Source organism: Zea mays, chromosome 5 (assembly GCF_902167145.1).
Source record: "Zea mays cultivar B73 chromosome 5, Zm-B73-REFERENCE-NAM-5.0, whole genome shotgun sequence".
Taxonomy (NCBI): Eukaryota; Viridiplantae; Streptophyta; class Magnoliopsida; order Poales; family Poaceae; genus Zea; species Zea mays.
The window spans coordinates 80,372,395-80,399,751 of NC_050100.1; the positions used below are offsets into that span (position 1 = coordinate 80,372,395).

At 42.6% G+C, this 27,357-nt stretch overlaps 1 protein-coding gene across 2 annotated transcripts; it reads right to left on the reverse strand.

Moving 5' to 3' along the window:
• Window positions 1–1,203: 1,203 nt before the first annotated feature.
• LOC100285643 (cycloartenol synthase) lies at window positions 1,204–27,357 on the reverse strand. 2 transcript variants are annotated; one of them, NM_001158534.2, is made up of 18 exons: window positions 27,042–27,357; window positions 15,515–15,703; window positions 15,307–15,396; window positions 14,971–15,165; window positions 14,727–14,811; window positions 12,840–13,006; window positions 10,170–10,358; window positions 9,865–9,978; window positions 4,271–4,393; window positions 4,058–4,180; window positions 3,649–3,753; window positions 3,225–3,281; window positions 3,040–3,086; window positions 2,787–2,930; window positions 2,531–2,708; window positions 2,252–2,332; window positions 2,086–2,169; window positions 1,204–1,790 (listed from the first exon to the last, which is right to left on the reverse strand). In NM_001158534.2, exons 1-18 carry the CDS (start codon window positions 27,237–27,239, stop codon window positions 1,671–1,673), a joined length of 2,289 nt encoding a protein of 762 aa, NP_001152006.2. In that variant the 5' UTR covers window positions 27,240–27,357; the 3' UTR covers window positions 1,204–1,670. The 2 variants fall into 2 exon arrangements, with proteins under 2 accessions (NP_001152006.2, XP_008643825.1); XM_008645603.4 differs by lacking the exon at window positions 27,042–27,357 and adding an exon at window positions 15,892–16,005 and having other exon boundaries at window positions 1,478–1,790.

Sequence of the window (27,357 nt, forward strand, 5' to 3'; positions counted from 1 at the left end):
CCTTATCCTCGTGGTCGACCTCCTCCTTTTATAGGTCAAGATGGAGGTCAGCGGTCGGTGGCTCCTTTGAGAAGGAACCACTTTTCCGTGGTTAAACCAAGTGCCTTTACTGTGGCATGGTCGTCTGTCTATATGCGCCTTGTCATCTTTGTTCGTGCTCATTATGACAACTAGCATGGGCGGTGTGGCCCTTCGCGCCATCATTACTATATTTGCGCCATGCGGATCCAGGCCTCCACAGTCTCGGTCTAGGCGCAGCTCGTTGTATTGCGGGTCATGTGGTCGGTTCGCGCTCTCAGGCCTAGGCTCGATAGGTCATGAGTACTCCGCAGGCCAAGGGACTCGTAGGTCATGAGTACGCCACTATAACTAGAGGGTTGCATATAGTAAAATATAGTATAAAGTACAAAAAGGATGAGAAAAATGGGGAGAATGATTAGAGTTAGTCTAATGCAACAAAAACAAGTGTCAGACTTTTTCCAATGGATCGTCTTATCGTACATATAGATCTAAAGGGTGTATTTCTAACCAACCGAACACTGGGACGAATTGCCCAGCCTTAGGCTGTCTCCAGCAACGTCCTCTATATTCATCCTCTATATCTGTCCTTTACAGTCTCCTCTAAAAGATTTTATCCTCTATATCTCATTTCTCTCCAACAATGTCCTCTAAATCACGTTCTCTATACTGAAATACCCATATTAAAGACATTTTTTAATTTTATTTTTTGTACATACGTGTTTATCATACTCTCAAATATATTGTACATATTTTAGTTTTACTAAACCGGTTATTTAAAGTAGTCAAATGAATAGAGGATCGTTTAGAGAAACTCTATATATAGAGAATCCAGCAACGTCCTCTAAATTTAAAGGACCGTTTAGAGGACGCTGCTGGAGAGCGTAGAGGACCGTTTGGTCCTCTATATTTAGGGTAGAGAACCCTTTAGGGGACCTTGTTGGAGCCAGCCTTAGTCCCCAACAAAAACAATGTATGCAATGAACTCAACTGTAAACAGAGGGAGATGTTAACTGAACATGTCTAAACAAGAGTAGAACAAAGGGATATATATGTACTGTAATATGGAACGTTCGACCTGTGTGATGGTCCCAGCTGCACTCCACACGAAGATGATGAACTGGCGTATGATCGCGATTTAGCGTACCACGTGCTCTGAATTTGGTATGCTCACCAACATATTTTGGGAAAGGAGACTGCTCGTTCATTAGAGAAGATAAAACGTCTTATATAATTTGAAACATATGGAACACTATAACGTGTGATTGGTTCGCGCGCTCACCGTCGCCAGGCGCGCGCCATCCTGGCCCGTGGGAAACGTCCCTCCCTGGCTTCTCCATGGATGCAGCAAATGAATGAAAAAATATCCTACATCGCACCGGCGCGTGGCAGCCTAGCTTCTACGCGCGCAGGAAGCCAATCATGCGCTCTACGCACGCAGCGAGTATGGCCGTGACCATACAGGACACCAATCACGTAGTATATATATTACAATATACACGTCATGATAGCCTTACAGTCTAACAACGACCAACATTGTACACTGTGGTACACCTACATAAAAGCACATCTTGTTTTTGCGCACTCACCACCGACGCAACCTGTTTTATTCCTCACAATGCTATACGTACTATATATATACACACACGGACTCAATTGTCTTTCTTTGCACGAAGGCCACGATGGTACTCACCGAGAGCCCAGATGGGGAACAAGTTGCGGTAGCTTGGGTAATTGAAGTAGAGGCTGCAGTTGAAGCATCCTACATGCTCCTGTCACCAAAACGCAAGTAGGGGTGGTAATGGATCACGATCAAAATATTTCTTCACAATTTTTTACGGCCCTAAATTAATTTTGGTTCAAAAGTGAATAGACATAAAGTCTGATCCTTGAATTTTTATATTGTAAAATTTAGAGCATATTGTCACCCCTAAGCGCAAGTGGACATCAAGTCATCAACAAAACCACTCTGGATAAATTTGAAACACAAATCAAGAGGAACAGAACGAGTTTTCACTTGTCAACAATATAATGTACTACTATCAACGAAAACAGAATGGAGCTTACTTGCTGAGGAAACTCTCCTGTCTCCAGTTGCATGTTGATCAATTCCTTTGCAGCACGATGTAATGGCGTTGGATCTCGTTCAAACTAGTATTAGAGAAGAGGTGAGTGAACAGATTGGTAAATTGTAGGTTCTTGTTCATATGTGAAATTACAGAATGACCTGTACCTGTCCAGCATAAATTAAAGCGAGCATTGCCCAGGCGGTATTCACAGCGTGAGCACGGTCACCTTTGAGATTTACATACACCTATTTAGGATTGCATGGTGGGAAAAGGTAAGTTCAAAGATATTCTACCTATGACTCGCTAGGGACTTGAGACTAAAGGCATATTGAGAACAAATTAAATGAGCGTAGTTAGAACGCACAGATTCATATCATGTGTCAATTTATTGCTAGTATCTTCAACAAGGATTCAAAATATGAAGTGAAACAAAATATGGTTACCTGAGTTTCAATAGCGATATGACTTTCTCCCCATCCACCAGTACTGAGCTGCTTCGACAATATGAAGTGGCATGCTTTCCGTATGCAAGGGCTGTTCTTGTACGTTCTTCCAGAAGCGACTAAACCTTTAATCGAAAAGAAGGCCCCGTAGGTGAAACATATACCCCAATTACCTAACCTGCAAAACAACTATTTCATTTGTGTTAGCAACTGCTGGCGTAGAAATTCTTTGGGTAAATGGTGCATTAGGACAAACCATGAACCGTCTTCTTGTTGTTTGGTCTCAATAAACGTTGCTGCACTTCTAACTAATGCTTCTATCTCTTCTGTGCGGTAACCAGGATATAAGTCTTTGAACAATATCAGAGCTTGGAGCACTGATGAAGTGCATTCTGGGTAACTGTCAATTGATAATACACCATGATTTTAATTCTTTATCTGAAGTGAAAATTTTGTAAGCATGATCTTTTGCTAAAAAAATATATATGCCATTTGCATGCATCACTTACGGGTAATCGACAACAATGTTTGGGAAAGTCTCACAAGGACTTAGAATCTAGTTAATTAACAAAAAGACGTGTCAATACAGTGGAGCTAGAAATATTAAGATGTATTGAAATAAAAAGTTTAAGATTGCACCTTCCTAATGGGAAGTAACAAGGATATATAAGAGCTCCAGCCGACAGAAACTTACCTCTAACCAAGAATAAGTTCTTTTGCACTCATATGTAGAAAAGGTGCCATCTTTGTTCTACAACATATGGTGATTAGTAATTAAGAAATTATCTCATAGCTTAGAACAACTGGCACACTAACATTTTTAAAAAACAAGCTAGGCAACGCAAGCATGTACTGTTACAGCTAAATTAGGTTTATTGATTAAAATTTGAAAGGTGAGAAAAAATTTGTGCCAAATTCAGAATTTAGAAACTTGGTTCCTTAAGAGAATTATTCGTCTACACACTTCACTTCATCATATCATCCCAATAAGTGTGACATTTCTGATTTCCATGGCTTACAGAAGCATGCATGATAGCAAGTTTTGTGTTGCAATTTTTCTAGGGTATGAAACAAATGATAATATCACATCAGACGACTGAATTTTAGAGAATCCATACCGCAAAAGATAGAAGGCAATCAATAGCGTCATGCAACCTTTCTCTTTCTATTGGATCCCCAACAAGGTTGTTTTTGTTTGAGATCTTTGACAGCAACAGTACAGCCTGTAAATAGAGTCAGGGTAAGCTGTTTTAGAAGGCATGTAATGAACAACATATGAAGAAGAGCATTATATTAAATTACTACACACTGTAAATTAACAATAACATTATATGGTACTTAGTGACCTTAGTTTCATTTCTTCTCAATATAATGATGATCAGTAGCTTTCTTAATATAATGATACGCAGCTCCTCTGCGTGTTTGACAAAAATAGTAAAGGGTAGCTGACCTTCAAGTTTGAGAGAAAAAAGGTAGCTTTACTCGTCTACATTGCAGCAAAAGAAAACATGACAAACATGAAATAACCTTAAGTGCTTCTCCTGTAGTGTCAGATACAGCCCATCCATTGTCTGCAGATGAAAGTGTCCATGAACCCTTCGATCTATGGCGATGCCAATAACGTTGGTCACCAGGATGGTTCCTCATGACCTTCAAGTACACAAATGCATGTTGTGTTTCATCATTGCCATGACGGTAAATATATAAAAATTGCCACGATTTCAAGATAAAGAAAGAAACCTGTGAATTTTTCATAAACTCATAGGCTCTCTGAAGAGTTGAACCATAGTCATTAACAAGATCTGTAGCGCAAAATGCTTGAATTATGAATGATGTCTCCCAGCTCTGGCAGCCATCATATACCTATCAGGGTAACGCACCAGTCATGCAGAGCTATATCCTATAAGTAAATTTTTGTGCATATTCAACATGTCCAATATACTTGCAACCATACTAAGACACTTTAGACCTAGTGCTGGCGGCTCCTACATGAGTGGGGTCTGGAGAAGAAATAACCAAGGCAATTGCATACCAATTCTACAATTGTTATGTTAGTTTAGTCCTCAGGGTTATAGTAGATTTGGTAGTCTAGATATTGTGTCCCATAGACTACCATATGTGTTAGTGTATATTTGGTAGTCTAGATATTGTGTATCGTTGACTGCCATATGTGTCTATGGGTTGTCTTATCTCCTACATTATGTACTCTGTACAAACCATCTAAATGCTCAATACAATACATGAATCATTGGCGACAATCCCTCTGACATGGTACTAGAGCCTAACAATTAACAAATCCATTCTGCTTTTGCCGCCTCTCTAACCTTCCAGGGTGCGCCACCTACCTCTCCCCCTCTCTTAGGCTACTGCCTCCCTGGTATGGTTGTGCCCTCCCACTCCCTAGCTACACTGCTCTAGTCAACCTCAACCACTGCAGCCTAGTGCCACTTCTCTTCTGCAATGGCACCACCTGGTGCTACCTACGGAATGGCGGGCGAGGCCACTGCCCTCTATGAAACTGGCACACGACCTCAATAGTCGCAGTCGCAGGTTATACCACCCATTCTATGTACCCTCTAGTGGGCCTCCCCGTCCCTCTGCTCCTACCGCCAGCAACAAAAACAAGGGCAAGGGGAAGAGAGATTGAAAGGGAAATAGGCTTAACCATTTTCTCTAATTGATTTTGGTGCTTGATGACCATCACAACCTTACGGACTAACTAGTTTGCCTAGTCTTTGATTCACATGTGCATAAGACCATTCATTTCAGTTCTAGGAAAGAAATAGCTCAAAACCAACAAAAAAGGGGTAAAACTTGGAATAGAGGAACTTTACCTAGTTCCACACCTTGGATAATTTGTATACAGCCCTAGGAACTTAATTGACTCAAGCAAAGTGATTGGATAGCTCAGTGTCAATGAAACACTCTTTTTAAGCTAGTTTGAGCAAAAACATGAAATTGAGTTGGAGAGAATAAAAAGTCCAAGATCCATGACTTAGGCACTGGACTGGTCCGGTGGTGCACCACCGTCTGAGCAGAGGAGCTAGACTTAGCCATTTCTTAGCTGGCGCATCGGACCGGTCCGATGAGGCACTGGACTGTCTATGCATGGACGTTGTTTTCGGGGCTTCTTGGAGCTGGCGCATCAGACTGGTTTGTTGAAGGCTCTAGACTGAGTATGCAGGGAACATGTCAAATGGTATTTTTGGGCTGGCGCACCGGTGGCAAACGGTGAAAGGGAAATGTGTTATAGGGCCATTTCTACCTGTTTTGGTGATTAAGTGCTCAACACACAGTCTTGAACTAACTATCTTCATATGAGTATGAGCATAGGTTGACTTGAAGGCAAGTTGAAAAGATCAAGTCCAAATGAGCTAAAATGGAGGGCCAAAAGTGCAAATTTGGGCAAATCAACATAAACAAGAGATTTAAGTGTTTGAATAAGTTGCACACTCCCTATTCTATGTTTCTAGCACTTTTTGTTTTGGCTACTAACTCATTTCTGCAAGAAAAGTTCTTTTTGGACTTGTTTTGAGCCACATTAAAATTCCTGGTGAAACTATAAGGAAAAGATATGTTTCCTATAATTAGTCAATTGGATTAGGTGCTAATTATCTTTGTCTAAGTCGTAGGGAAGCTACCAAGGATAGCCGAAAGAAGTTGGAGAAGTTTGGCTCAAAAGAGCGAACTCTGGGCAAGTCTAGGACTCACCGCACGGTCTAGTGGGGCGTATGGACGAAGTCCTCGGTTTTGGGAATTTTAATACAAAATTAAACGGACCATGAATAGTGCATGTCCGGTGTGCACCGGACTGCCTCTCCAACGGCTCTCTCTAGCAGTCACCAATCTCCAACGGGTAGCTGACGTCGCCGGACCAGTCCAGTGCCACCTAGCTAAGGAAAGGCACCAATCAGAGGATCTACTGAGCGTTACTGTGGACGGTACGGTGCACCTGCAGAGAGGAAAGTTTTCTAGCATCCATTTGGAGGAGGCAACGGCTCCTAGGCCCCTTGGGGCTATAAAAGGACCCCCTAGATGCCTCCAACCAGCACACAAGCATCTCAAGAGCATACCAACACTCTGAAACTCTGCGAGCACGCTTTCTAGTGATTTTAGTGAGGTCTAAGCGCCAGTTTTGAGCCGTTCTTGTCATATTGTGTTCTTGCGCTCGTTTCTTTGGCTTTCTAGCGTGTGTTGTTGTGATTTGCTCTTGTGTGCGTATTCTATCTCCCTCCCTTACTCTAAGTTGCGATATTGACCATTTGTAAGGCTATGAGAGACTCCAAGTTGTGGAGATTCCTCACAAACAGGATATAAGTGATAAAGGAAGACTGTGGCACTCAAGTTGATCTTTGTGATTGCTTGAGAGGGGTTGAGTGTACCTTTATCCATTGAGTTCATCAGGCAAGTATATTACGCTTGACCGAACCACGGGATAAAAATCGTTGTGTCTCTTGTCTCATTTACTTTATTGCGATTTTTCCTTCTTAAGTTCTCTCAACTCACTTAGAATATTGCTCTTAGAATATTTCATATCTTGGAAGAGCAATCAAGTGAAGGGAACTTTTCTATCATCTTCTCTATTCAAACTTGGTTTTAGTTTACTCTAATTCAATTATTAGACCAATTTTGTATGTTTTTGAAGCTATTTTTGCAGGATCACCTATTCACCCTCCCCCTTCCTAGGTGCTCTCAACCGGGCCATCTGACAGAAGCCAACAATTGGCTGACAAACTCAACAGTAACCTACAGGCCAGTACGCCGAGGCCCGGTTGTGCACCGGACCAGCACTCTAGATAGTCCAGTGCACCACCCGACAGAGCAGTTTTTGCAGCTAATCTCCAATGGCTCTTTTGGTTATTGGTGTCTATAAATACCCCCAACCAGCACATTGAAGGCACAAGACTCACTCCAACCTACTACACATTAAGTGCAACATCTCCAAGCTTCCAAAGCAATTCTCGCGCTGCATTTGATCGATTTGTGTTTGAGAGACTTAGCGGCTTGCGCATTTGAGAGTTATGAGTTCTTGTGATCTTGATTTGAGTTTTCATTCTCACTCCCTCCTCATTATCTTTAATTGTAAAGCGAGACAACAAACTCTATTCTTTGTGTAGAAGTCCTTGCGGGACTTGGTGTCCTTGAGATTGTGAAGAAAACTTATCTAATCTCCGTGACCATGTGAGAGAGAGAAAGGGTTGAAAGAGACTCGTCCTTTGTGGACTCGTCAACGGGGATGTAAATTGTTCAGAGTTGAACCTCGGGAAACAAATCGTTGTGTCTTTGTGTTGATTACAATCTTTGCGATTTGGTTCTTCCTCTTCCCTCTATCTTGTTCTCTTGCTTGCGATCGATTTGAGTTGGCTCCTAAAGTAATCTCCAATTGATTGAGCAACTCTAAGCAAGGAGAACCCTTCTCCTGCACTCCGATTGACATTATACTCGTCTAACGCTAACCCATATTGAAGTTTGTGATTAAATTAGTTAATTTCAGGTTCCGTATATTCACTCCCCTCTAGACGACTTTCAATGATCCTAATTGGCTTCGGACTATGGAGGAGTTCAAGGTTTTGGTTACCAATTGGACCTGGGACCTGGTGCCTCGTCCACGTGGTATAAACGTTGTCACTGGTAAATGTGTTTGGACTCATAAATGGCGCGTTGATGGATCCTTGGAGGGCTACAAGGCATGTTGAGTGTGTCATGGCTTCACTCAGCGCCCAAGCGTTGACTATGGTAAGACTTTCATCCTAGTTGTTAAATCGGCCACTGTCTACATGGTGTTGTCCTTGGCACTCTCACATGACTGGCTGGTGCACCAACTCGACGTGAAAATGCCTTTCTGCATAGCACACTCTTCAAGACCCTATATGCTACTCAGCCAGTTGGTTTTGTCGACCCAACACATCCGAACTTGGTATGTTGCCTCAATAAGTCCCTCTATAGGTTTAAGCAGGCGTCTCGGGCCTTGTATAATTGGTTTTCTTCTTTCTTGCTACGTTAGGATTTCACGAGGCTAAGTTGGGTACTTCTCTGTTTATCTTCCATCGGGGTGCATAGACGGTATATATGTTGCTTTAAGTTGATGATATTGTCCTCGTGGCTTCCAGCAATATTCTTCTTTGACATATTATTTCAACTCTTTATTGGAAGTTCGCCATGAAGGACCTTGGGTCGCTTCACCACTTCTTGGGCATCACTATGGAGCGGCGACTCGAGGGTTTATTTCTCCATTAGCGCACCTATCTAAAAAACATCATTGAGCGTGCCAGCATGGTTGACTGCAAATAGTGTATCACTCCTATAAACCTCCCGTTCAAATTATCGGAGGCCTACCGTCATCAGTGGAGGATGCCGCCTAGTATAGGAGTGGCCAGCCCCCTTCAATATCTCACATTCACACGACCAAATGTGTCTCATGTTGTTCAGCAGGTGTACCTCCATATGCATAATCCTTATGAGCCCCATATGGTTGCCCTCAAGCGCATAACCTTTAGGGTATTCTAGATTCGGTTCTTTGTCTTTGCCACTCGTCCACCTACGAGCTCGTTGTCTACACGAATACCGACTAGGATAGTTGTCCGAATTCACGCAGGTCCACATCAGGCTATGTTGTGTTTCTCGGGGGATAACTTGATCTTTTGGTTGTTGAAGCATCAGAACGTCATCTTTCAGTCAAGTGCTGAGGCTGAATACCGGGTTGTTGCAAATGGCATCGCGAAAGCTAGCTGGTTGCACCAGCTGCTGCAGGAGCTTCACTCTCCTCTCCGCTGGAGTACACTTGTCTACTGCGACAACATTAGTGTCGTATACCTCTCCACCAACCCCATCCAACATCAGCACACCAAACATATTGCATTCATGTGCTTCATGTTCCTGCATCATTGCAGTTTGTAAACATTTTCACCAAAGGGCTTTCGTCTTTGGTCTTCTGAGAGTTTCGGTCTAGTGTCAACATCTGTCGTGGCTAGAGTTTTTATTGTGAGGTGGGGGTGTTAGAGTATATTTATTAGTCTAGATATTAATGTCCCATAAACTTCCATATGTATTAAGAGTATATTTGGTAGTCTACATATTGTGTCTCGTACATTGCCATATGTGTTAGTGGGTTGCCTTATCTTCTGCGTCATATACTCTATAAATTATCTAAAGGCCCAATGCAATACATGAATTATTGGCGCCAATTCCTCTGCCACTCAGTAAAGATGCAATAATGATGACTTAGCTAAAAGAAAATATTACTAGCTTAACTTATTATGATATTCGAACAGACCGCCAGAATGATATAAACGGTAGCGAGTGCCAGAAGTGCATAAAAAGGAGAAAAACTATACCTGTGCCTTCATGCCATCTTCTGAAATCCACAAGAAGTCTGGTATCCTTGCAAGGTGACGCTTGAATGCATCTGAATTTGGATCTTCTACCCAGCAGCAGACCATGTTTAGAGCCTAAATGGCAAAGTAACCAATATTAATAGGCACCAATCAGAAGTTCATCATCCACAAGACAATAATTAACAAGAAACAGTAAACACTAAATCATGAAGTAGGAGAATTAATAATAAGACCACAACAACAGAACAGAAGCATGGACAATTAAAGTTCCAGTAACAAGACATCAAACTTTTGGAGATATTTACCTTATTCACAGGACATATGCATAGGTATTGTGTGTTCTCATCTTCATAATGGATATGCTCCATGATGTTTCCCAGAGCTCTCTCTCTCAGCTTGTTGATAGGCCAACTGCTCAATACTGGTTCCACACACCTATAAAGTGAAGTCCAAATAACATTCTGCAACAGTGTGCGTGGACAGATGAGGTCCTCCTGAGATGCCAAAAAGAAATTAAAAGAAATTTAAAACAGGGTTAAGAAAAGAGATATTCCTAGTAGTTAACCCATCATTGAGTGGAACAATCTAAAGTTGTCTTACAATTAAAATATGAGGATTCGGCAAATATGAACACAAAACAAAACTGTAGGTGTTATTATTTTTAGTTTGTATGCAGAGGGAGGAATATAGGTGTTAGGAAGTTAGGACTGAACACCACCCAAACTATAATAGTCGTCTATTGCAGACCACCTCTCTGGAATGAGCCTAGTTACACTGGACAGCTATCCACAAGTGTAACCAAGTTATCTATACCCCTATATAACTCACCAGTTTCAACTTTGCAAAACTCACCAAACCAAATCACCCCCACACTTATAATTTTCACTAAATCCACCAAACAAATTGCACCCACACATAACACACCCTCAAAACGAACAATTTAGATCGCTTGATAACCCTCCTTTCTTTTACTCAAATCCAATGATTCAGATCGTTTGAATCATCCCTCATCCCTCCCCCGTGACCCCACCACCCCCTGGCTCCTCCTGCAACCCCGTCGCCCGCTCCCCATCCCCCTCACTCGTGCCGCCGCCGGCCCCTCCCCCTCCCCTCCTCGGGGCCATAGCATTAGCACGAGCAATACGCTAGTAGATATAGGGCTAATCCAGATAACCACCTAATAGTATCCTAACTATCGACATGGAGTTGGATGAGCTAGGCTAATCCAACAAAAGACCACAAATAGATCACATAACCTAACTTCTAATAGTATGTTGCTCACATTCATACTCAGAGTATGATCCAGATGGTTCGTGGAGCCAATATAGTTTTTACTTATTTATACAGAAAGTAAATAGACCATCAAAGCAAGTTTTGAAGATATAGAACTTTGTAAGACGGCTTGGGAATTTTATAAAAACCTCACCACCATCAGATACATTCCCACCATAGAAGAGCATGCTTAAACATTCCAAACATAGAAGTGCATGCTTAAGCTGCTAGGGGAAGGTAAACAATCCACTTATACAATTCAACATCCCCACTGACGTGCACCCGGAGCGGAAGACACAAACGTGGAAATAAAGGAGCGAAGGCACAAATGATGCCTCTACCAGGATTCGAACATACCATGTTATAGTGGACGCACTAACTAGTTCACCCCCAAAAGCTTAGGCTGTTAGGAGAAGGTAGAAAATTGTAACACTCCGTCCACTCCCGGACTGGCGGTACTTACTCTTGACAGCCCTCTAGTATCATAGATCATTCCCATAGACCAACATGAGTCTTTTGTGTGCAGTTTGTCCTCACTCGTGCGCACCTGATAAAGCTTCCCGGTCGGTCACTCATCCCAAGATTGCTCTGGGCCAAGCACACTTAACCCAGAGGTTCTTTTGAGATAGGCTTCTGAAAAAGAATATGTACCTTGTTGGTATGAGTACTTTATTAATTATATTAAGCCTTGTGCCAGGATATCACAATCCACCCCTTTTAGAAGGCTGACGTCCTCGTCAGTCAACCCCAAGCCAGGAACCTCGCCTCTTGGCCACGTCTGTCTGTCTAGTGTCATTATATTCCATGCCATGTGACCACTCCTAGCTCACATGTGCCATGCACCATATGCCCGAACCCCTAGCCCACACACGCCCGTGAAACAGCGAGGGTTGACTATGATACCATTTGTAACACCCAAAATTAGCTTTGGTGAAATTTCTCCAAGAAGAACTGAATTAAAATGTCTTTTAATAAGAGTTCCTTACTTTTGAAGTTATTTTCTCCTAAAGTAGACTATTCCTTTCATGAACTGGATAATTAGAAACACTCTTTAAATTATTCAAATTAAATTCTCTTGATAAGAGATTACAAATTTAATTTCTCTAAAACATATGAGTATTCATGTCGCCAAAAGCTCAAGAAAGGGGCTTAACAGTGTCATCATCTTAGGGGCGTGGTGTATTTGGCTTCATTGTAATAAAGTGGTCTTCGATGGGGATTCCCCTTCGTTGAGAAGGATTCAGAGAAGCTTCCTTGATGAATCAGTTTGTTGGGTTAAGGCTGGTGCTAAGGGCCTTGGATCCCTGGATCTCGCTAGGTCTTTGAATGTGGCTGGGTCCTTAGGCATCTAGATCCTTGGTCTTGTTCTGTTTTTTTGTGTTGTTTTTCTTTTCCTTTTTGTTCTTTTGGCAGGATCTGTGTCTTGTAAAACCCTTTGGGTTTGTCTCCTTCCCTTTTAATATAAAGATGTGTAGTTCTCCTGTGCGTTCGATAAAAAAATGGTGTAATTTATTTAGTTATTTTGTACAGAAATTGTATTAAATAATAAAGATATGACATTATTTTCTGTGCACTGTCATCATATGTGTGAGACTTGATCCTAGCACACATGTGAGATGTATCTGGATTTGTCCTTAAACCCGGGTGTGACAAAAATCCACTTATACAGTTCAACATGTGGAACTAGAGGGGATGTGACAAACCTTTGCGCATTTACTACGAGCATCACTCCAGTCAATCTTTCCATAAGGAGTGTCATAGATTTCCTCTCTTAGTGCCAATATAGTTGGTGTAATTGGTCCAACAAATTTCTTGCCATAAAGATAAGCCATTGGTAGATATACCATACGGGCAAAGCACCAGAATTTCCCTGAAATGGATAGAGACATTAGCAGATATTGTTAGCATACCTTTTTCTGTTATTGTGCATACCCTATTGTAATGGGCCTTGGCCCCACTAAACTTATCTATATTAATGCACTACCAAACCTGACTAGGGTTAAAGTTTCTATTCTCCTAACATGGTATCAAGCCATTTTTCTCCCTACCTCCTCCCTAGCCAGCCGTCGGCCATTCTCCCCTAGCCATCGTCGTCTTGGTCCTTGTCAGCCATGAAGGATGTCAGTAACCCCTTCCTCCCCTCCCCTCGCCTCTCACTCGTGGATATCCATTGTTGCGCCCACGACCTCCCTTCCGAATGCAACTCCTGGTGACGCCAACTCCCTTGCTCCAATCGCCCCGACACCGGCGTGCATGGGCTCGACCTAGCGCCCATGCCTACTTCTCTCTCACACGCGATGCCTCACTCCCTTCCTTTTTCCGCTCCTTGTAACACCCCGTCCACTCCCAAACCGGCGGTACTTACTCCTGGCAGCCCTCTAGGATCATATATCATCCCCACAAACCAACATGGGTTTTTGTGCGCACTTCGGTCACCCATTTACAATGGCAACTTCAGCATGGTCTACCTCTCCACCAACCCCGTGCAGCATCAGTGCACGAAGCACGTGGAGATCGACCTCCACTTCGTCTGCGAGTGTGTCGCCACGGCCGGCCCTGAGGGGGTGCGGCGGGTGCGGCCGCACCGGGCCCCCAAAAACAGAGGGCCCCTCTGGTCACTGGATGTTAGCACTTTTTACCGCTAAGCATATCTACTCTAGACATAAATACGCAAGAGCGATACACTTTCAATCAGTTTCGTTTAGATTGTTAAACTAATGTCTCAATTACTTATCTAATATTCACTTTGTTCCAAAATAGTATTTGTTTTAACTTTTGATTTTTATGTCTATATTCAACTAGATGATGAGGAATCAACTAGAGAAGCAAAATAAATTCTATTTTGATACAGAGAGAGTATTATTTACTATACACATGATGGTTGCATCGACGGAGAGAAGATTTTTAAACTTGAAATATTTTTTGAACTATTTAAGGTCAACAATGACTTAAGAGAGGTTAAATGGTTTGATGATTATATGTATCTAAAAGAAGTTGTTGGATGAGATTGATCTTAATGGTATAAGCAATGATTTGTATCAGAAAATGTTAGAAGATATTTTTAATGACATCGGATAACAAGTATGTGTTTTTGCTATATTTTATATTTATCATCTTATAAACTTGAAAATAGTGCATTATAATTTGTATACGTTGAATATTATATATATTGTGTGTGGATGAGGCCTTTATTTCGGATTTCGCACCGGGCCCCTAAAAAGTCAGGAACGGCCGCTACCGGTAATATCCGTGTTCTCTGTGTCCCGGCCACTTTGCAATTCACCGACATCTTCACCAAGGGGCTTCCTTCTACCATTTTCACCGAGTTCCGGTCCAATCTCAACATCTATACAGGATAGAGTTGTGACTGTGGTGTGTTAGCGTACCCTTTTCTGTTATTGTGCATACCCTATTGTAATGGGCCTTGGCCCACTAAACTCAGCTATATTAATGCACTCCCAACCTTGGCTAGGGTTAAGGTTTCAATTCTTCCAACAAATATAACAAACTTATTCCACCAGATCCACACAAATCCAATGTATAGTTTATAGGAAGTTGGAACGACACAATTTCATAGAAGGAATATATACCTGGATGAAATGGAAGAAACTGGGGAATGGACCATAGTTCAGGGAAAATTGGATTATTTCCTGACCAATCAAACAATCCAAGTACCTTCAATTGATACAAAAGCAAATGAAATGTCAATGAAACTAGAATGGAGAATCATATCTTATAAATGAGAACATGCTATATTTTTATTTTTTCCCCAAATAAGAATCCTAATATGCATGTATGCAGAACTAGGACACATGTATGGATTGCGAAGAATACCGAAAGCCATATTTTTCCCCACTGAGGAATCAAGGTTGCACCACCATGGGATAGAATCCAAGCACGCCCTTTAGCCAACACACTGTTGTTGGCGTATGGCTCCTCACCGAGAAGCCTCAAGGTGATGTAGTTTGAGCATGTGCCAAACATGGTGCTCGAACCCAGGATAAGTGTGCCCCATCCACCATCTTCGTTCTAGACATTGTTTATTGAAGGAGTAAGAAAATTGTTAACTAATCACCTTATATACATCCAAAGTGAACATTTTGGTGCAAATTGACCTTGTCTCCAACAAGACCTTAATGAGCGAGATAATCCAAGAGAACTATGACATGCCTGGTGGTTGTAGATGTAGCGGCAAATCTCATGCCGATGTTCTGGTGATATGACAACATTCAGTGATCCAGTGACATACAAGGCAAATATCTGCATATGAAGGTGCAAATTTGTTATATCTATATAAGTGCGCAGAAAGGAATCAAAATACTTAGCTAAGCAAGGGGAGAAAACAGGCAACGCCGCTTTGTGGAGAAATAAGGCGCACCAAACCAGGCATGATGAACATAATCCCGCTGAAATCACCAGGCCAGTGCCCATCGCTGGCTTGCAGTGAAGAGAACTGGTCCAGAGCCGACCTCAAGGAGCTCAGTACAATTTCTTCAGTGACGTGCTCATCCTCCCCAAGCTTGATGCGTGGCAGATCACGACGTTGAGATCTGTTCTGCTTTGCGCACTACAACGAAGGATCGATTTTGATTAGCTAGCTGCTAAAATGTTTGACATAATTTAAGCACAAATGTATTTTTCAAAAAAAATGAGTATGAACATATATGAGATAATTGGTGAGGAACATCGGTAGGAAGAGCTGCTCTCCAAGATGAAATAAACAAAAATAAAAAGCGTGAGGGTTGGAATGAAAACATCGGCCTTTCAACTTCCTGCGCTCTCATCCATCCACTTCCAGGAAGCTCCCGCCACTGTGGACGCCATCGCCAACGCTGTCTCCTCTGTCGCAGGCTCGCAGCAAGGCTCCCACCCCGGCGATGCATCCTCCGCCTCGGCGCCACCGCCGCTGGCCCAAGCCCACCTCCATTGCGCTGTTCCGTAGGCCCATTAGTCCAGCAACGCGATCGACAACTATCTGGTGGGCCTTGGACCCTGGATAATCCAACGCAAATGGAGCCTAATATTTTTGTTAGAAAAAGGCCTCAGCTACCGCAGTCGTCCGATTTTACTTCTTGAATACAAATCCCATTTACCCTCGCTCAACATTTTTTTCATCTTCAATTGTTCTAATGATGGCTTTTCGCATCAGAGGGGTACATCGTGTTTAGTAGAAAGTTTAGCGGTTAAATCGCACTAGAAATATTTAAAAATATATCTCAAAATTCGTAAACAAAATTCCATCTTACTATTTGTATCAGTAAGAATAACGCAATTAGAAACACTAATATCTTTTGTCATCTTAGAAAAAAAATATCTTCGAAAATTTTAAACGAATTTATTTTTCTAAAATCATTTTTTGTCTTATGGTGCCTAACTTAAAATTATTTCTACAGATAAAATCAAACTACTGAATATATTTGTTTATATTTTACAAACTAATAAATTTAAAGTTATAATACATTGAATTGTGGAGCGTATCACGGCAAAAAAAATATAGATAGCGGCACACCCTCCATAATCATAATGTTTGTATAGATAATCAAGTAACACGAATATGATTGAGTGACTGAACAGTACTATCTCCGTCCAAAATAGTATTTATTTTATCTCTTGATTTTTATATTTATATTTAAATAAATGATGAATCTAGATATTCCCATGCATCAAATGTTGTATAAATCTATTAATTCTTGAAAACAAATTTCAATTTGGGACAAACAGGTATTAATGGTATGTTTGGTTCAGTTATAGACTCCTAAAAATATGATTCTAGCCGTGAGCTGACAATTATGAAGAATTGAAATTTGTTTGGTTTAAACAACTATCAACTACAAATTTTGATAAACAATGATAGTTTGTAATGTGAATGACAGAAATCTAAAAAATCTAGAGTATGGGGTGATTTTGAATTGAACTAGAGAAATCTATAAAATGTCAAGAATCTACTGTACTATTGTACCTATTTGGTTGAGATTATAGATTTTTTACAACGAATCTAGTTTAGAAAGCTGAATCAAACACATCTAAGTGTGGTTAATCATATGCAAGCGGTGTGACAGTTGACGACGCTGGTGAATGCGTGGTTAGCTAGAGGCTTTATTTGAAACTAATAGTTAGCAACTAAAATTAACTGAGAGGTTTAAAAGTGTCAACTTATACACCAACTAATTATTAGTTATACTCCTAAAATAGCCATTAGTTGTTACATATCTCAATATAGCTATAATCGACTAACAACTTATTAAGTGGTTAATAATTAGCTCTAAATATTTGGATCAGGTCTTGAGTTTAGCATGGCACCATAAACACTCCGGTCTCCTAACTTTAGAGGAGATTTCTTCCCTACCTTTTCTAGTAACGTCCTCTGAATATAGAGGACGTTCCTTCGTCATATATATAGGGAGTTTTTTTCTTCTTTTTCTCTATCTATTTTAATATTTTAAATAATAGATTAAGTAAAACTAGAATATATATAAGACGTAGAGGATATAATAGTGTATATAAAAATCTAGAGCAAAATATGTTTACTCACTGCTAGATGCCACACCAGCAAATATAAAATTTTGTGCCGGTCATTATTTAACTTTTTTAATAAATATATAAAAAGTATTAGCAATGTTTATGACTCTAAGGAAGTGTATTATAAAAGTATATTCAATAATTTATCTAATAATATTAATTAAACACTGTAAATATCAATATTTAAATATATTTAAATACAATTTAAAACATTTGACTTTCTTTAAGAATCGGCAATAACATCTTTATCTTTACTAATATAAAACAGTTTTTTGTCACGTGTCACTCCAGCGAGCAAAGCGAGCGAATAATTTTTTCCCTCCATGCGAAATATTAAAAAATAGGGTGATGGAGATTCAAACCTTCTCCCTTGGTTTCGAAGAGCTCAACTATCATGCCCATTTATAATATATAAAGGAGAGATATTGTAAATATGTATATACTAATAATTTGAAAATAAAAAATATAATTATATCTAAATAAGTATTTTATTTATGCAAGGTCTATCTATATAATATAGACTAGTTTGATTTTATGAAAGAATGAGTATAAGGTACCGTAGTGGTATAGCACAAGGACAGTTCTAGCAGTGGGCGGATGGGCAGTGGCGAAGACAGAGGGCCTGTTTGGTTCAGCTTTTTTCTGACCAGGTGTTTTTTCGGACCTTCGGCTCAAGGCCTTCGTCCATATCGCAATCTGAATTTATCATTAACAAATTAATATTGCGAGGGGCTACTGTTGGGGGCCTTCGTCCTCCGAAGGTCCTCAAAAACATGATTTGACAATGTTTTCCAAGTGGATTATGTGAACAGGTACCTTCGGACTCAGAATTACGAACATGAAGTGCGGTCAGGACGAAGCCTGAACCAGACGAAGGACGGGCTGATTACCAAGCTCCACGAAGGATGGTGCACAGCCGAAGCTGTGCGCAGGGAAGCTTCGTCGCGATAGCAGAGAGGGGAACCGACTTAAAGATGAAAAGACTATGTGGGCCTTGTCAAATTTCCATAAGTCATTGACAAATGTAATGGACATAAATGTAATTTTACGTGGGCTGCGTCCCGCGTCTATAAATAGATGAACAGTACTCCCGTACTGTTCACGCGGACTTGGCATTTGCTTTTGCGTCACGCTTGTACTTTTTATCTTCTCTCAGGACCGAAGGTACATTTGTAATTTGAAATCATTTCTATTTTTCCATGTTAATAAAATAGAAATGATTCTATGATGATGCTTATATTATATTTCATGCTTTATATGAATCCTTCGTCATTACTTGTTATGTTTACGAAGGTATGTCTCTTATGACTTTCGTCCGAAACTCATTATTTCCCGAAGGGACATAATGCTTCGAAGGACGAAGGACTTTAACACTTAACACTTTTTATGTTGCCTTGTTCTTAACTCTTAGCATTTGAGAACAAGTCCCCAACACCAGCTTTTCTGAAAATCTAGCTGCGGGGAGAATCTGGCTGTGGGGAGAATCTGAGTATTATTACGATTACGTGCACTACAGGAAACGCATAAATTTTCGTGGGCCGTTTTATTTTCGTCGGCCGACCTACGAAAATTCGGATGTTATTTTCGTCGGCCTCGTGACCGACGAAAATGTGACGTATTTTCGTGGGCCGGGGAATATTTTCGTGGGCAGGCCCATGAAAATACTGTAGTTATTTTCGTCGGCCTTTGGACCGACGAAATGTGACGTATTTTCGTGGGTCGGTGAATATTTTCGTGGGCAGGCCCATGAAAATACTGTAGTTATTTTCGTGGGCCTCTGGACCGACGAAAATGTAGTTATTTTCGTCGGCCTCTGGGCCGACGAAAATAGTGGCCCTAAAACCCATCGAATCGACCGACGCAAGTCCTGACACTCCTGCTCCCCTGTCGCGCGCGGGCACCCCACAGCTAGCCAACCACCGCCGCCGCCGGCCTGCTCCCAACCACCGCCGCCGCCGACCTGCTCCCAACCACTGCCGCCGCCGACCTGCTCCCAACCGGCAAGTCCAGGAGGACGCCACTTCGATCCGCCGCAGGGAGGCCCCCGCCAGGCTCCATCTCCGGATCCGCCAGGCTCGGTTCAATCCGGTACGTTCCCTTCCGATCCGGTTGGTGCTTTCCTTACGGCGAAATCTTCGTGTTAGGTGCGGTTGGTGACGGATTGCTCGTCGCCCCACTTCGTTTTTTTAAAAATCTCTCCCTTCCGCTCCCTGCTTCGTCTGGGACTCAGTGCTCGGCGATTAGCGACCCGATGCACTGCTGTGATGCGCTGCGCGTGTGGCATTTTAAAAAAAAAGTCAGGCGAGATCTGGTTGCAGCGCTGCATTGTTGCTTCTGCTGCTCGTAAAGCATGTTCCCTGTGCTTTACGAAATTACTCAGCCCTAAAAACATATCAGAAGTAAAGATTATGCCACTGAGGAGCCCAGATTTGTGAACAGAAAATAATACATGCCAGAAATGGTGTTAATTTACATGGTTGAAGTAACAGAGACTAATTTGACCAATTATTGTTTTGCCTACGTGCTCCTCTGAAATTATCAGAATTCTACAAGAAAAGGTACAAAATTGTGTTGTTGCATTTGTTGTCAGTATACTTAGTTTCTCAACTACTCTTAGAACATCCCACACCACATATGAGCATCTTGATCACAATATGTGTTGGAACCCAAGCACTGCTGCGGGTTCTTGGATCAGCCGGCGTCTGCAAGCGGCGAGACGTGCGATTACCACGCCGGCGCCTGAGCTCCGGTACACACAGACACACACACCTGGATGAATATCACACGAGAGAATTTTTGGCCTGCAGACTAATGGCTGCAACTTTTCTGGGTTTATTCTCTACTCAATAATGAACGAGATACATCCGGCTTATAGCCGTTTCCCCGTCGCACGAAGGCTCCACGTCTCCTGTAATTTCGGATCAGAGAGAGACGTGCACAACGCAAACACGACGTCGCGACGGGGTAACCCACATGGCGGTCATGGCATGGTCTGTGCGCGTTCCAGGCACCCATGAAACTACGCCAAACAAAAACTGAAAGCATAAATACTGTTTCCAACAAGATTACATGGTGCTCAGCACTTTATTTGTCTAACAAAACACCCCCTTAATCTTGTTGAACTTGAACCACTCCCAGCCTGGTTCTCAGCTCGACAAACTTAAGCCTTGCAAGTGGCTTTGTCAATATGTCTGCCAGCTGATTGTCTGTACCCACATGTTCCACATCAACCACTTCTTTCTCGATGCAATCTCGGATATAATGATATCTTGTATCAATGTGCTTACTCCTGTCATGATGTACTGGATTCTTGCTTAGTTCAATGGCTGACTTGTTGTCTATCAACAACCTGAACTTTTGGACAGTGCGGTTCAGTATATCTGCCACTAGCATGCTCAGCCAGACTCCTTGACAGGCTCCAAGTGCAGCGGCCACATATTCAGCTTCACAAGATGAGAGAGCAACTACTCTTTGTTTTTGTGAAGACCATGTTATTAGGTTCATGCCGAGGAGAAACAGAATCCCAGAGGTGCTCTTTCTCTTAATAAGGTCCCCTGAACAGTCACTGTCAGTATACCCGAGCAATGACAACTTTGTTCCTCCGCCTTTCTTGAGTCTAACTCCATAACCCAAAGTTCCAGCAACATATCTAACGATTCTTTTTACTGCAGCCCAGTGGTCTACTCCAGGTGACTCCATGAACCTGCTGACCATACCAACAGCAAAACATATATCAGGTCTAGAATTAACGAGGTATCTCAGGCTCCCAACAATACTTCTGTATTTTGTTTGATCTCTTTCAGTTCCCTTTTCTGCCGTTACCAGCTTAATTCTTTGTTCCATTGGAGTGTCACTTGGATTGCAACCAGTCATATTCAAAGACTCCACTAATTTTGCTGCATACGCCTTCTGACAGAAGGTGATTTCATCTGTTGTCTGTCTGACTTCTAACCCCAGATAATAAGTTAGCAAGCCCAGATCACTCATGTCAAATGACTGCTTCATTTTCCTCTTAAAGTCTGCAATTTCTTTTACTGAAGGGCCACAGATAATCAAGTCATCCACATAGACACCTACTATCAACAAAGATTCACCAGAGCCCTTTCTATAAACTGCATGCTCCACACTGCATTTTGCAAACCCCAACAGAATCAGCTCAGAGTCTAGTCTTGAATTCCAAGCCCTGGGAGCTTGTTTCAGACCATACAGGGCCTTGTTCAACCTCAAAACTTTTGAATCCACTTCTGATTTCTGAAATCCTGGTGGCTGTGAGACATACACTTCTTCTTTGAGGTATCCATTCAGAAAAGCAGATTTTACATCCATGTGATGTAGTTCCCAATTTTCATGAGCAGCTAAGGCAATCAACACTCTCACTGTTTCTAGTCTAGCTACAGGTGCAAACACTTCATCGAAGTCTACTCCTTCTCTTTGAGCATACCCTTTAGCCACTAGCCTTGCTTTGTGTTTCACACCTTTCAACGTGTTGTCCTGTCTATCGACGGACGGATTCACACCTTTCAATAGCAGTGCAAGCCCTTACTCGTGTTGGCCTGTCTTCATTGTGCCATATAATCTTCCTCCTGAGTTGGTCAATAAAGAAGAGTTCATGTTCCTTGCACTAGTCATCCCAGGCCCCGAGCATCCAGGCCAAAGCTGAATATGTTTGTTCGCCCTTTAATTGAAGAGCTGAAACAATTGTGGAGAGGTGTGAAGGCTTATGACAGCCATACTGAAAAGGAGTTTACCATGCGCGCTGCTTATTTGTGGTCAGTGCATGATCTGCTAGCGTATGGAGATTGGTCTGGATGGTGTGTTCATGGTCGGTTGTGTTGTCCCATATGTATGAATGATACGGATGCATTCAGATTGAAGCATGGTGGGAAAGTGTCATTCTTTGATGCTCATCGACGTTGGACTCCATTCAAGCATGATTTCAGGAGTTCGCTTACTGCATTCAGAAGTGGAGCCAAAATCAGAAATGGGCCACCAAAGAGGCTAACTGCACCGCAGATAATGGCATGGCATGCTTGTCTGAAGCAAGGAGAAAATGATAGGTTCCAAGGCTACGGGGAGGACCACAACTGGACCCATATTTCATCAATATGGGAGCTTCCGTATGCAAAAGCCTTGATCATGCCGCACAACATAGACTTGATGCACCAAGAATGTAACGTTGCTGAAAGCATCATAAGCACATGTTTCGATGTGACTGATAAAACGAAAGATAATATGAAGGCAAGAAAAGACATGGCTGAAATTTGTAAGAGGCCGATGCTCGAGTTGAAAGTAAGCGATAAAGGGCATGAGAGTAGGCCGCGAGCTGATTACTGCCTCAAGCCGGATGAAAGGAAAGAAATATTTAAGTGGTTGAAGAATCTGAAATTTCCAGATCGATATGCGGCAAATCTGAAACGGGCAGTCAATCTGAAGATCGGTAAATTGATCGGTTTGAAAAGCCATGACTACCATATTATTATGGAGAGGCTGATGCCCGTGATGTTTCGAGGCTATTTTAAGGATGAGCTTTGGAGCATATTTGCAGAGCTGAGTTACTTCTATAGGGAAGTATGCGCAAAGACGGTATCGAAGAGGTTGATGCAGAAATTTGAGAAAGAAATTCCAATCCTTATTTGTAAATTTGAAAAGGTTTTCCCGCCAGGATTCTTCAATGTGATGCAACATCTAATTGTGCATTTGGCTTGGGAAGCTTTGGTAGGGGGACCAGTGCAATTCAGGTGGATGTATCCTATAGAAAGGCAGCGCGGGCGACGCGTCAGATGGTTCTACGTCCTTCAGGTATTATTATGCATATTAGTTTAATTGATATTAGTTTTTTTATCATTTCATCATATTGAATTTACTTGTATACTTAGGTATAAAAAGAGCAATGCGCTTGGTCCGAGACCTGCCGAGAGGAGGCTCATCCGGCCGCATGGAGAATGGTGGGGCTTATTTCTGTTGTGTTAATTTTTTAATGTGAATGTGATTGCACTGGTTTACTTTTTTTATTAATGTTTGTAGGTCATGGGAAGACTTGAATTGGGACGGTACAGGCAGACGTCCCAAGGTGAACGCGGTGTTGGGTAGCCTCTGTCGCTTCTACTACCCTGGCATGGTGGAGCTCAATGGCGAGAGGTTCGCGGCTATGCAGTGGGCCGACTGGGGTCTAAAGGACTATGTCCAGCCAGGGGAGTCAGGGGAAAGCAGTAGCGGAGGGGGAAGTTCGGAACAAAAACGAAGGACTTGTCAGGTGGCTGTGTGGGACGAGTTCTGGGTGAGTCTACTTTCGTATATAAGCAATTCACTGAATTATTGCTTCTCCTAATATTACTTTAACTTAACTTCTCCATTGATATGTAGGGGAGGTTCCAATTGCCGAATGAGATCGAGGAGGATCAGGCTCAGTGGGCACGTGTGAAGAGGCACTTTCGGAAGTGCGCTGATAAGGTAATCAAGGATGCCATGTACAATGCTCGCATCGCGGCCGTCAACTACTACTACAAGAAGATAAAGGGGCAAAAAATGAGCAAAGCATTAGGGGCCAATGAGATCTACCTCACAGAGGAGCAGTACCTGGAGAGCGTTGTGGATTGGCTGGCGAAGGACATGGAAGCCTGGAGGTGGTTGGCTAAGAGATGGGCGTCGCCAGAGTGGATTGCAGAGTCCCAGAAGCACCGTACCAACCGTGGCACTGAAGGACCGGGGCACAGGTACGGCGCCGATGGACACCTTGGTACCGCACGCCGCATGGTAAGTATATAAATCAAACTTGTATGTTACATCTATGAAAATTCTATGGTTTAACTCTTCTTTTTCATGCAGGAAGCTGAAAGTGGAGTTGCTCCAAGTTTTATGGAGGTTTACGTCCGTGGTCACCGTGGCCCTGATCCGGCTAACCCTGATGTGCTATGCAGCGAGGCGGCAAGGGAGAAAATGGTAAACAAGTTTGTATTTATGAATTAAATTGCATATTTTGTGTCTAACTCCAACTCTAACTTTCTTTGCAGAATGCATATGGGGAGGAAATGACTCAACGCCATGGGCCTGACTTCGACTGGATGCATTCAGACTTAGATGTCTCGGCGTTGTACCACAGTGGTGGGGGTAGAAAGCATGGCAGGTGAGGTGTTTGTGTTTGATTCGACGATTTCATTAACAAGAATGTGTCCACTTAATGGCTCAACTATGTGTATCATGCAGGTTTGCCTTTGGCACCGGCGTTGTGGATTATAACAGGACAATAGGTCAAGGGAAGGCATCGTCTTCGGGAGGGAGTTCTCGCTCCTCCAGGTCTGCTCGAGAGGCTCAGCTGGAGGAGGAGACTCGGGCAGCACAGGAGCAGGCTCGAGCAGCACAGGAGCAGGCTCGAGCAGCGCAGGAGCAGGTTGGGCAGCTGACGCAATATATGGCTTCTTATTTTCAGGTAATTCGTCTATCTCATCACGTGTCGTCATTGAATTCAAAGTATAATGTTGCGATTCTAACGTTGCATCCATTTGCAGGAAATGACTACTAGACTCGGCCCTGATATGAACTTGCCCGCTTTTCGCCCTCCCCAGGTAACACTATCTAAACACTTCAATTCCATAGCAACTCTTTTTTATTATAAAAAATGGCTCGCATGCACAAGGATGGGGACAGTGGCCAGGACAAGCTCCAGCGTCGCAGCCACCCGGGACCGGTGTTGGGTGGACGCAGGCACCTCCAGGCACTTGGACGCCTCCACCACCCCAAGGATCGCAGCCAGTCCGGGGATGGGTGCCACCGGTCTTCCAGCCACCGGCGGGCTCTCAGCCATTTCAAGCGTGGATGACACCGCCACCGACGGGGTGGGTGCCACCACCTCTGGGGTGGCCAGCACAACAGTACCCGTGGATGCATGCAGGATCACAGGTGACGTTCCATGTTTAATTTTATGCAAATCGTGACCAAACATTAGGGATAGCAATACACAGCCTTATTTGAATGCTTGATGAATTGCAGGGTTCAGTGTCAAATGCTCAGGGATCGGAGGGTGCTGCCAACGTCCAAGGCTTCCTCGTCCATGGTTCTGGAGGGAGTGGCCACCTTCCTGGTGGCGGAGGAGGGAGTGGCCAAAACTCCCACAGCCCGCAGGAGTGAGTTTGATTATAGACTATGTATGGACTATGTGTACACTTTATTATAGATGTGATTATGGTATTGAAACTGTATGAACTGTATGAACTATGTATGGACTATGTTTGAAACAATTATGGTATTGCTTGTGAATGTGGTTTGTGAAATCTGTATTGCTTGTGAAATATGTATATGTCATTGTGGATTATGTGTATTTTGCTGTGAATTAAAAGGTGCAGAAAAATCTGTTTTGGGGGGGTATCATTAATTTTCGTCGGCCAACGGGGCCCACGAAAATAACTGCTGTATTTTCGTCGGTCAAGAGGCCCACGAAAATAGCCTGTGTATTTTCGTCGGCCAAAGGGGCCCACGAAAATAGCCTGTGTATTTTCGTCGGCCAAAGAGGCCCACGAAAATAGCCTGTGTATTTTCGTCGGCCAAATGGGCCCACGTAAATAGCCTGTGTATTTCCGTCGGCCTTGGACAAACCGACGAAAATATGTTATTTTCGTCGGTACCGACGAAAATAGTTTCTTATTTTCGTCTAACATATTTTCGGCGGCTATTTTCGTCGGTATGCCGACGAAAATAATCTATTTTCGTCGGTTTAAGCTTATTTTCGTGGGTTTTTGGCCCATGAAAATTTAGGCGTTTCCTGTAGTGGTGTGGAGAAAGATAAAGTTGTTTATAGGGCTCAGGATCTAGAAAGTGACGGATTCCTACTATTACAACGACTCAACCGATTATGTGTTTATGTTGATTTTGGATGGTTTTTGCTCCAACGAATTTTATAGAAGCTGGCTGAAAAGCTGAGCGTTTGGCAGTCCGCAGCAGCTTTTGGTGACCAGAAGCTGCCAGAAGCCGAAACAAACAGGGCCAGAGTAAATTAGTGGAGGGTGCATATGTCTTGAGGATTTATGGTAATAATTTATAGGTCATGTATATACGGTGAAAATCTAGTCTAAATTACTAGTTTTATAATTTTTCGTGGGTGCACCTACTGTGATGTACCTAGCTTCGCCCCTACGGTGGGGCTCTAGCCTCTCTACCCTCCCGAGTTTATATAGATTCATTAGAGATTCATTGAAACCCTTATGTTTTTTTGCCGTTTATCGATATTTTAATGTAATACAATTGTGATGTTTTTATTATAACACTATTTCAAACTATAATGTCTATTGTGAGTTTTAGTAAGATTATATCAATGTAGCGGCTTAATTTAGCCCTTATGAGATTTTTTTTTTTTGCTCTGTCCATCATGTTTGAATAGTCATAATAGTGTATACCTGCATGCGCATGAGGAGGTCGGCCGACTCTCTCCTCTGGAAGCGGTGGTCGGAGAACTCCTGGCGTACCCTCTCTACCTCGTCGCGCTCCTCCGGCGTACCGAGGTCAGGGTCGAACTCCCACACCGCCCGCCCCACGAAGCCGTTCGTCGAGCGCAGCCACGGGCCGCCGCCCTCGGCCACCGTCAGCCTCCACATGCTGGTGATATGGCTATCTAGCTAGTAGCGACTAGTGCTGGCTGCTACTAGCTGGTGTCAACGACGGCCATCCGCAAGATCGTCACAGCACTGTGGTCTGCATCTATTTAAAGACTAG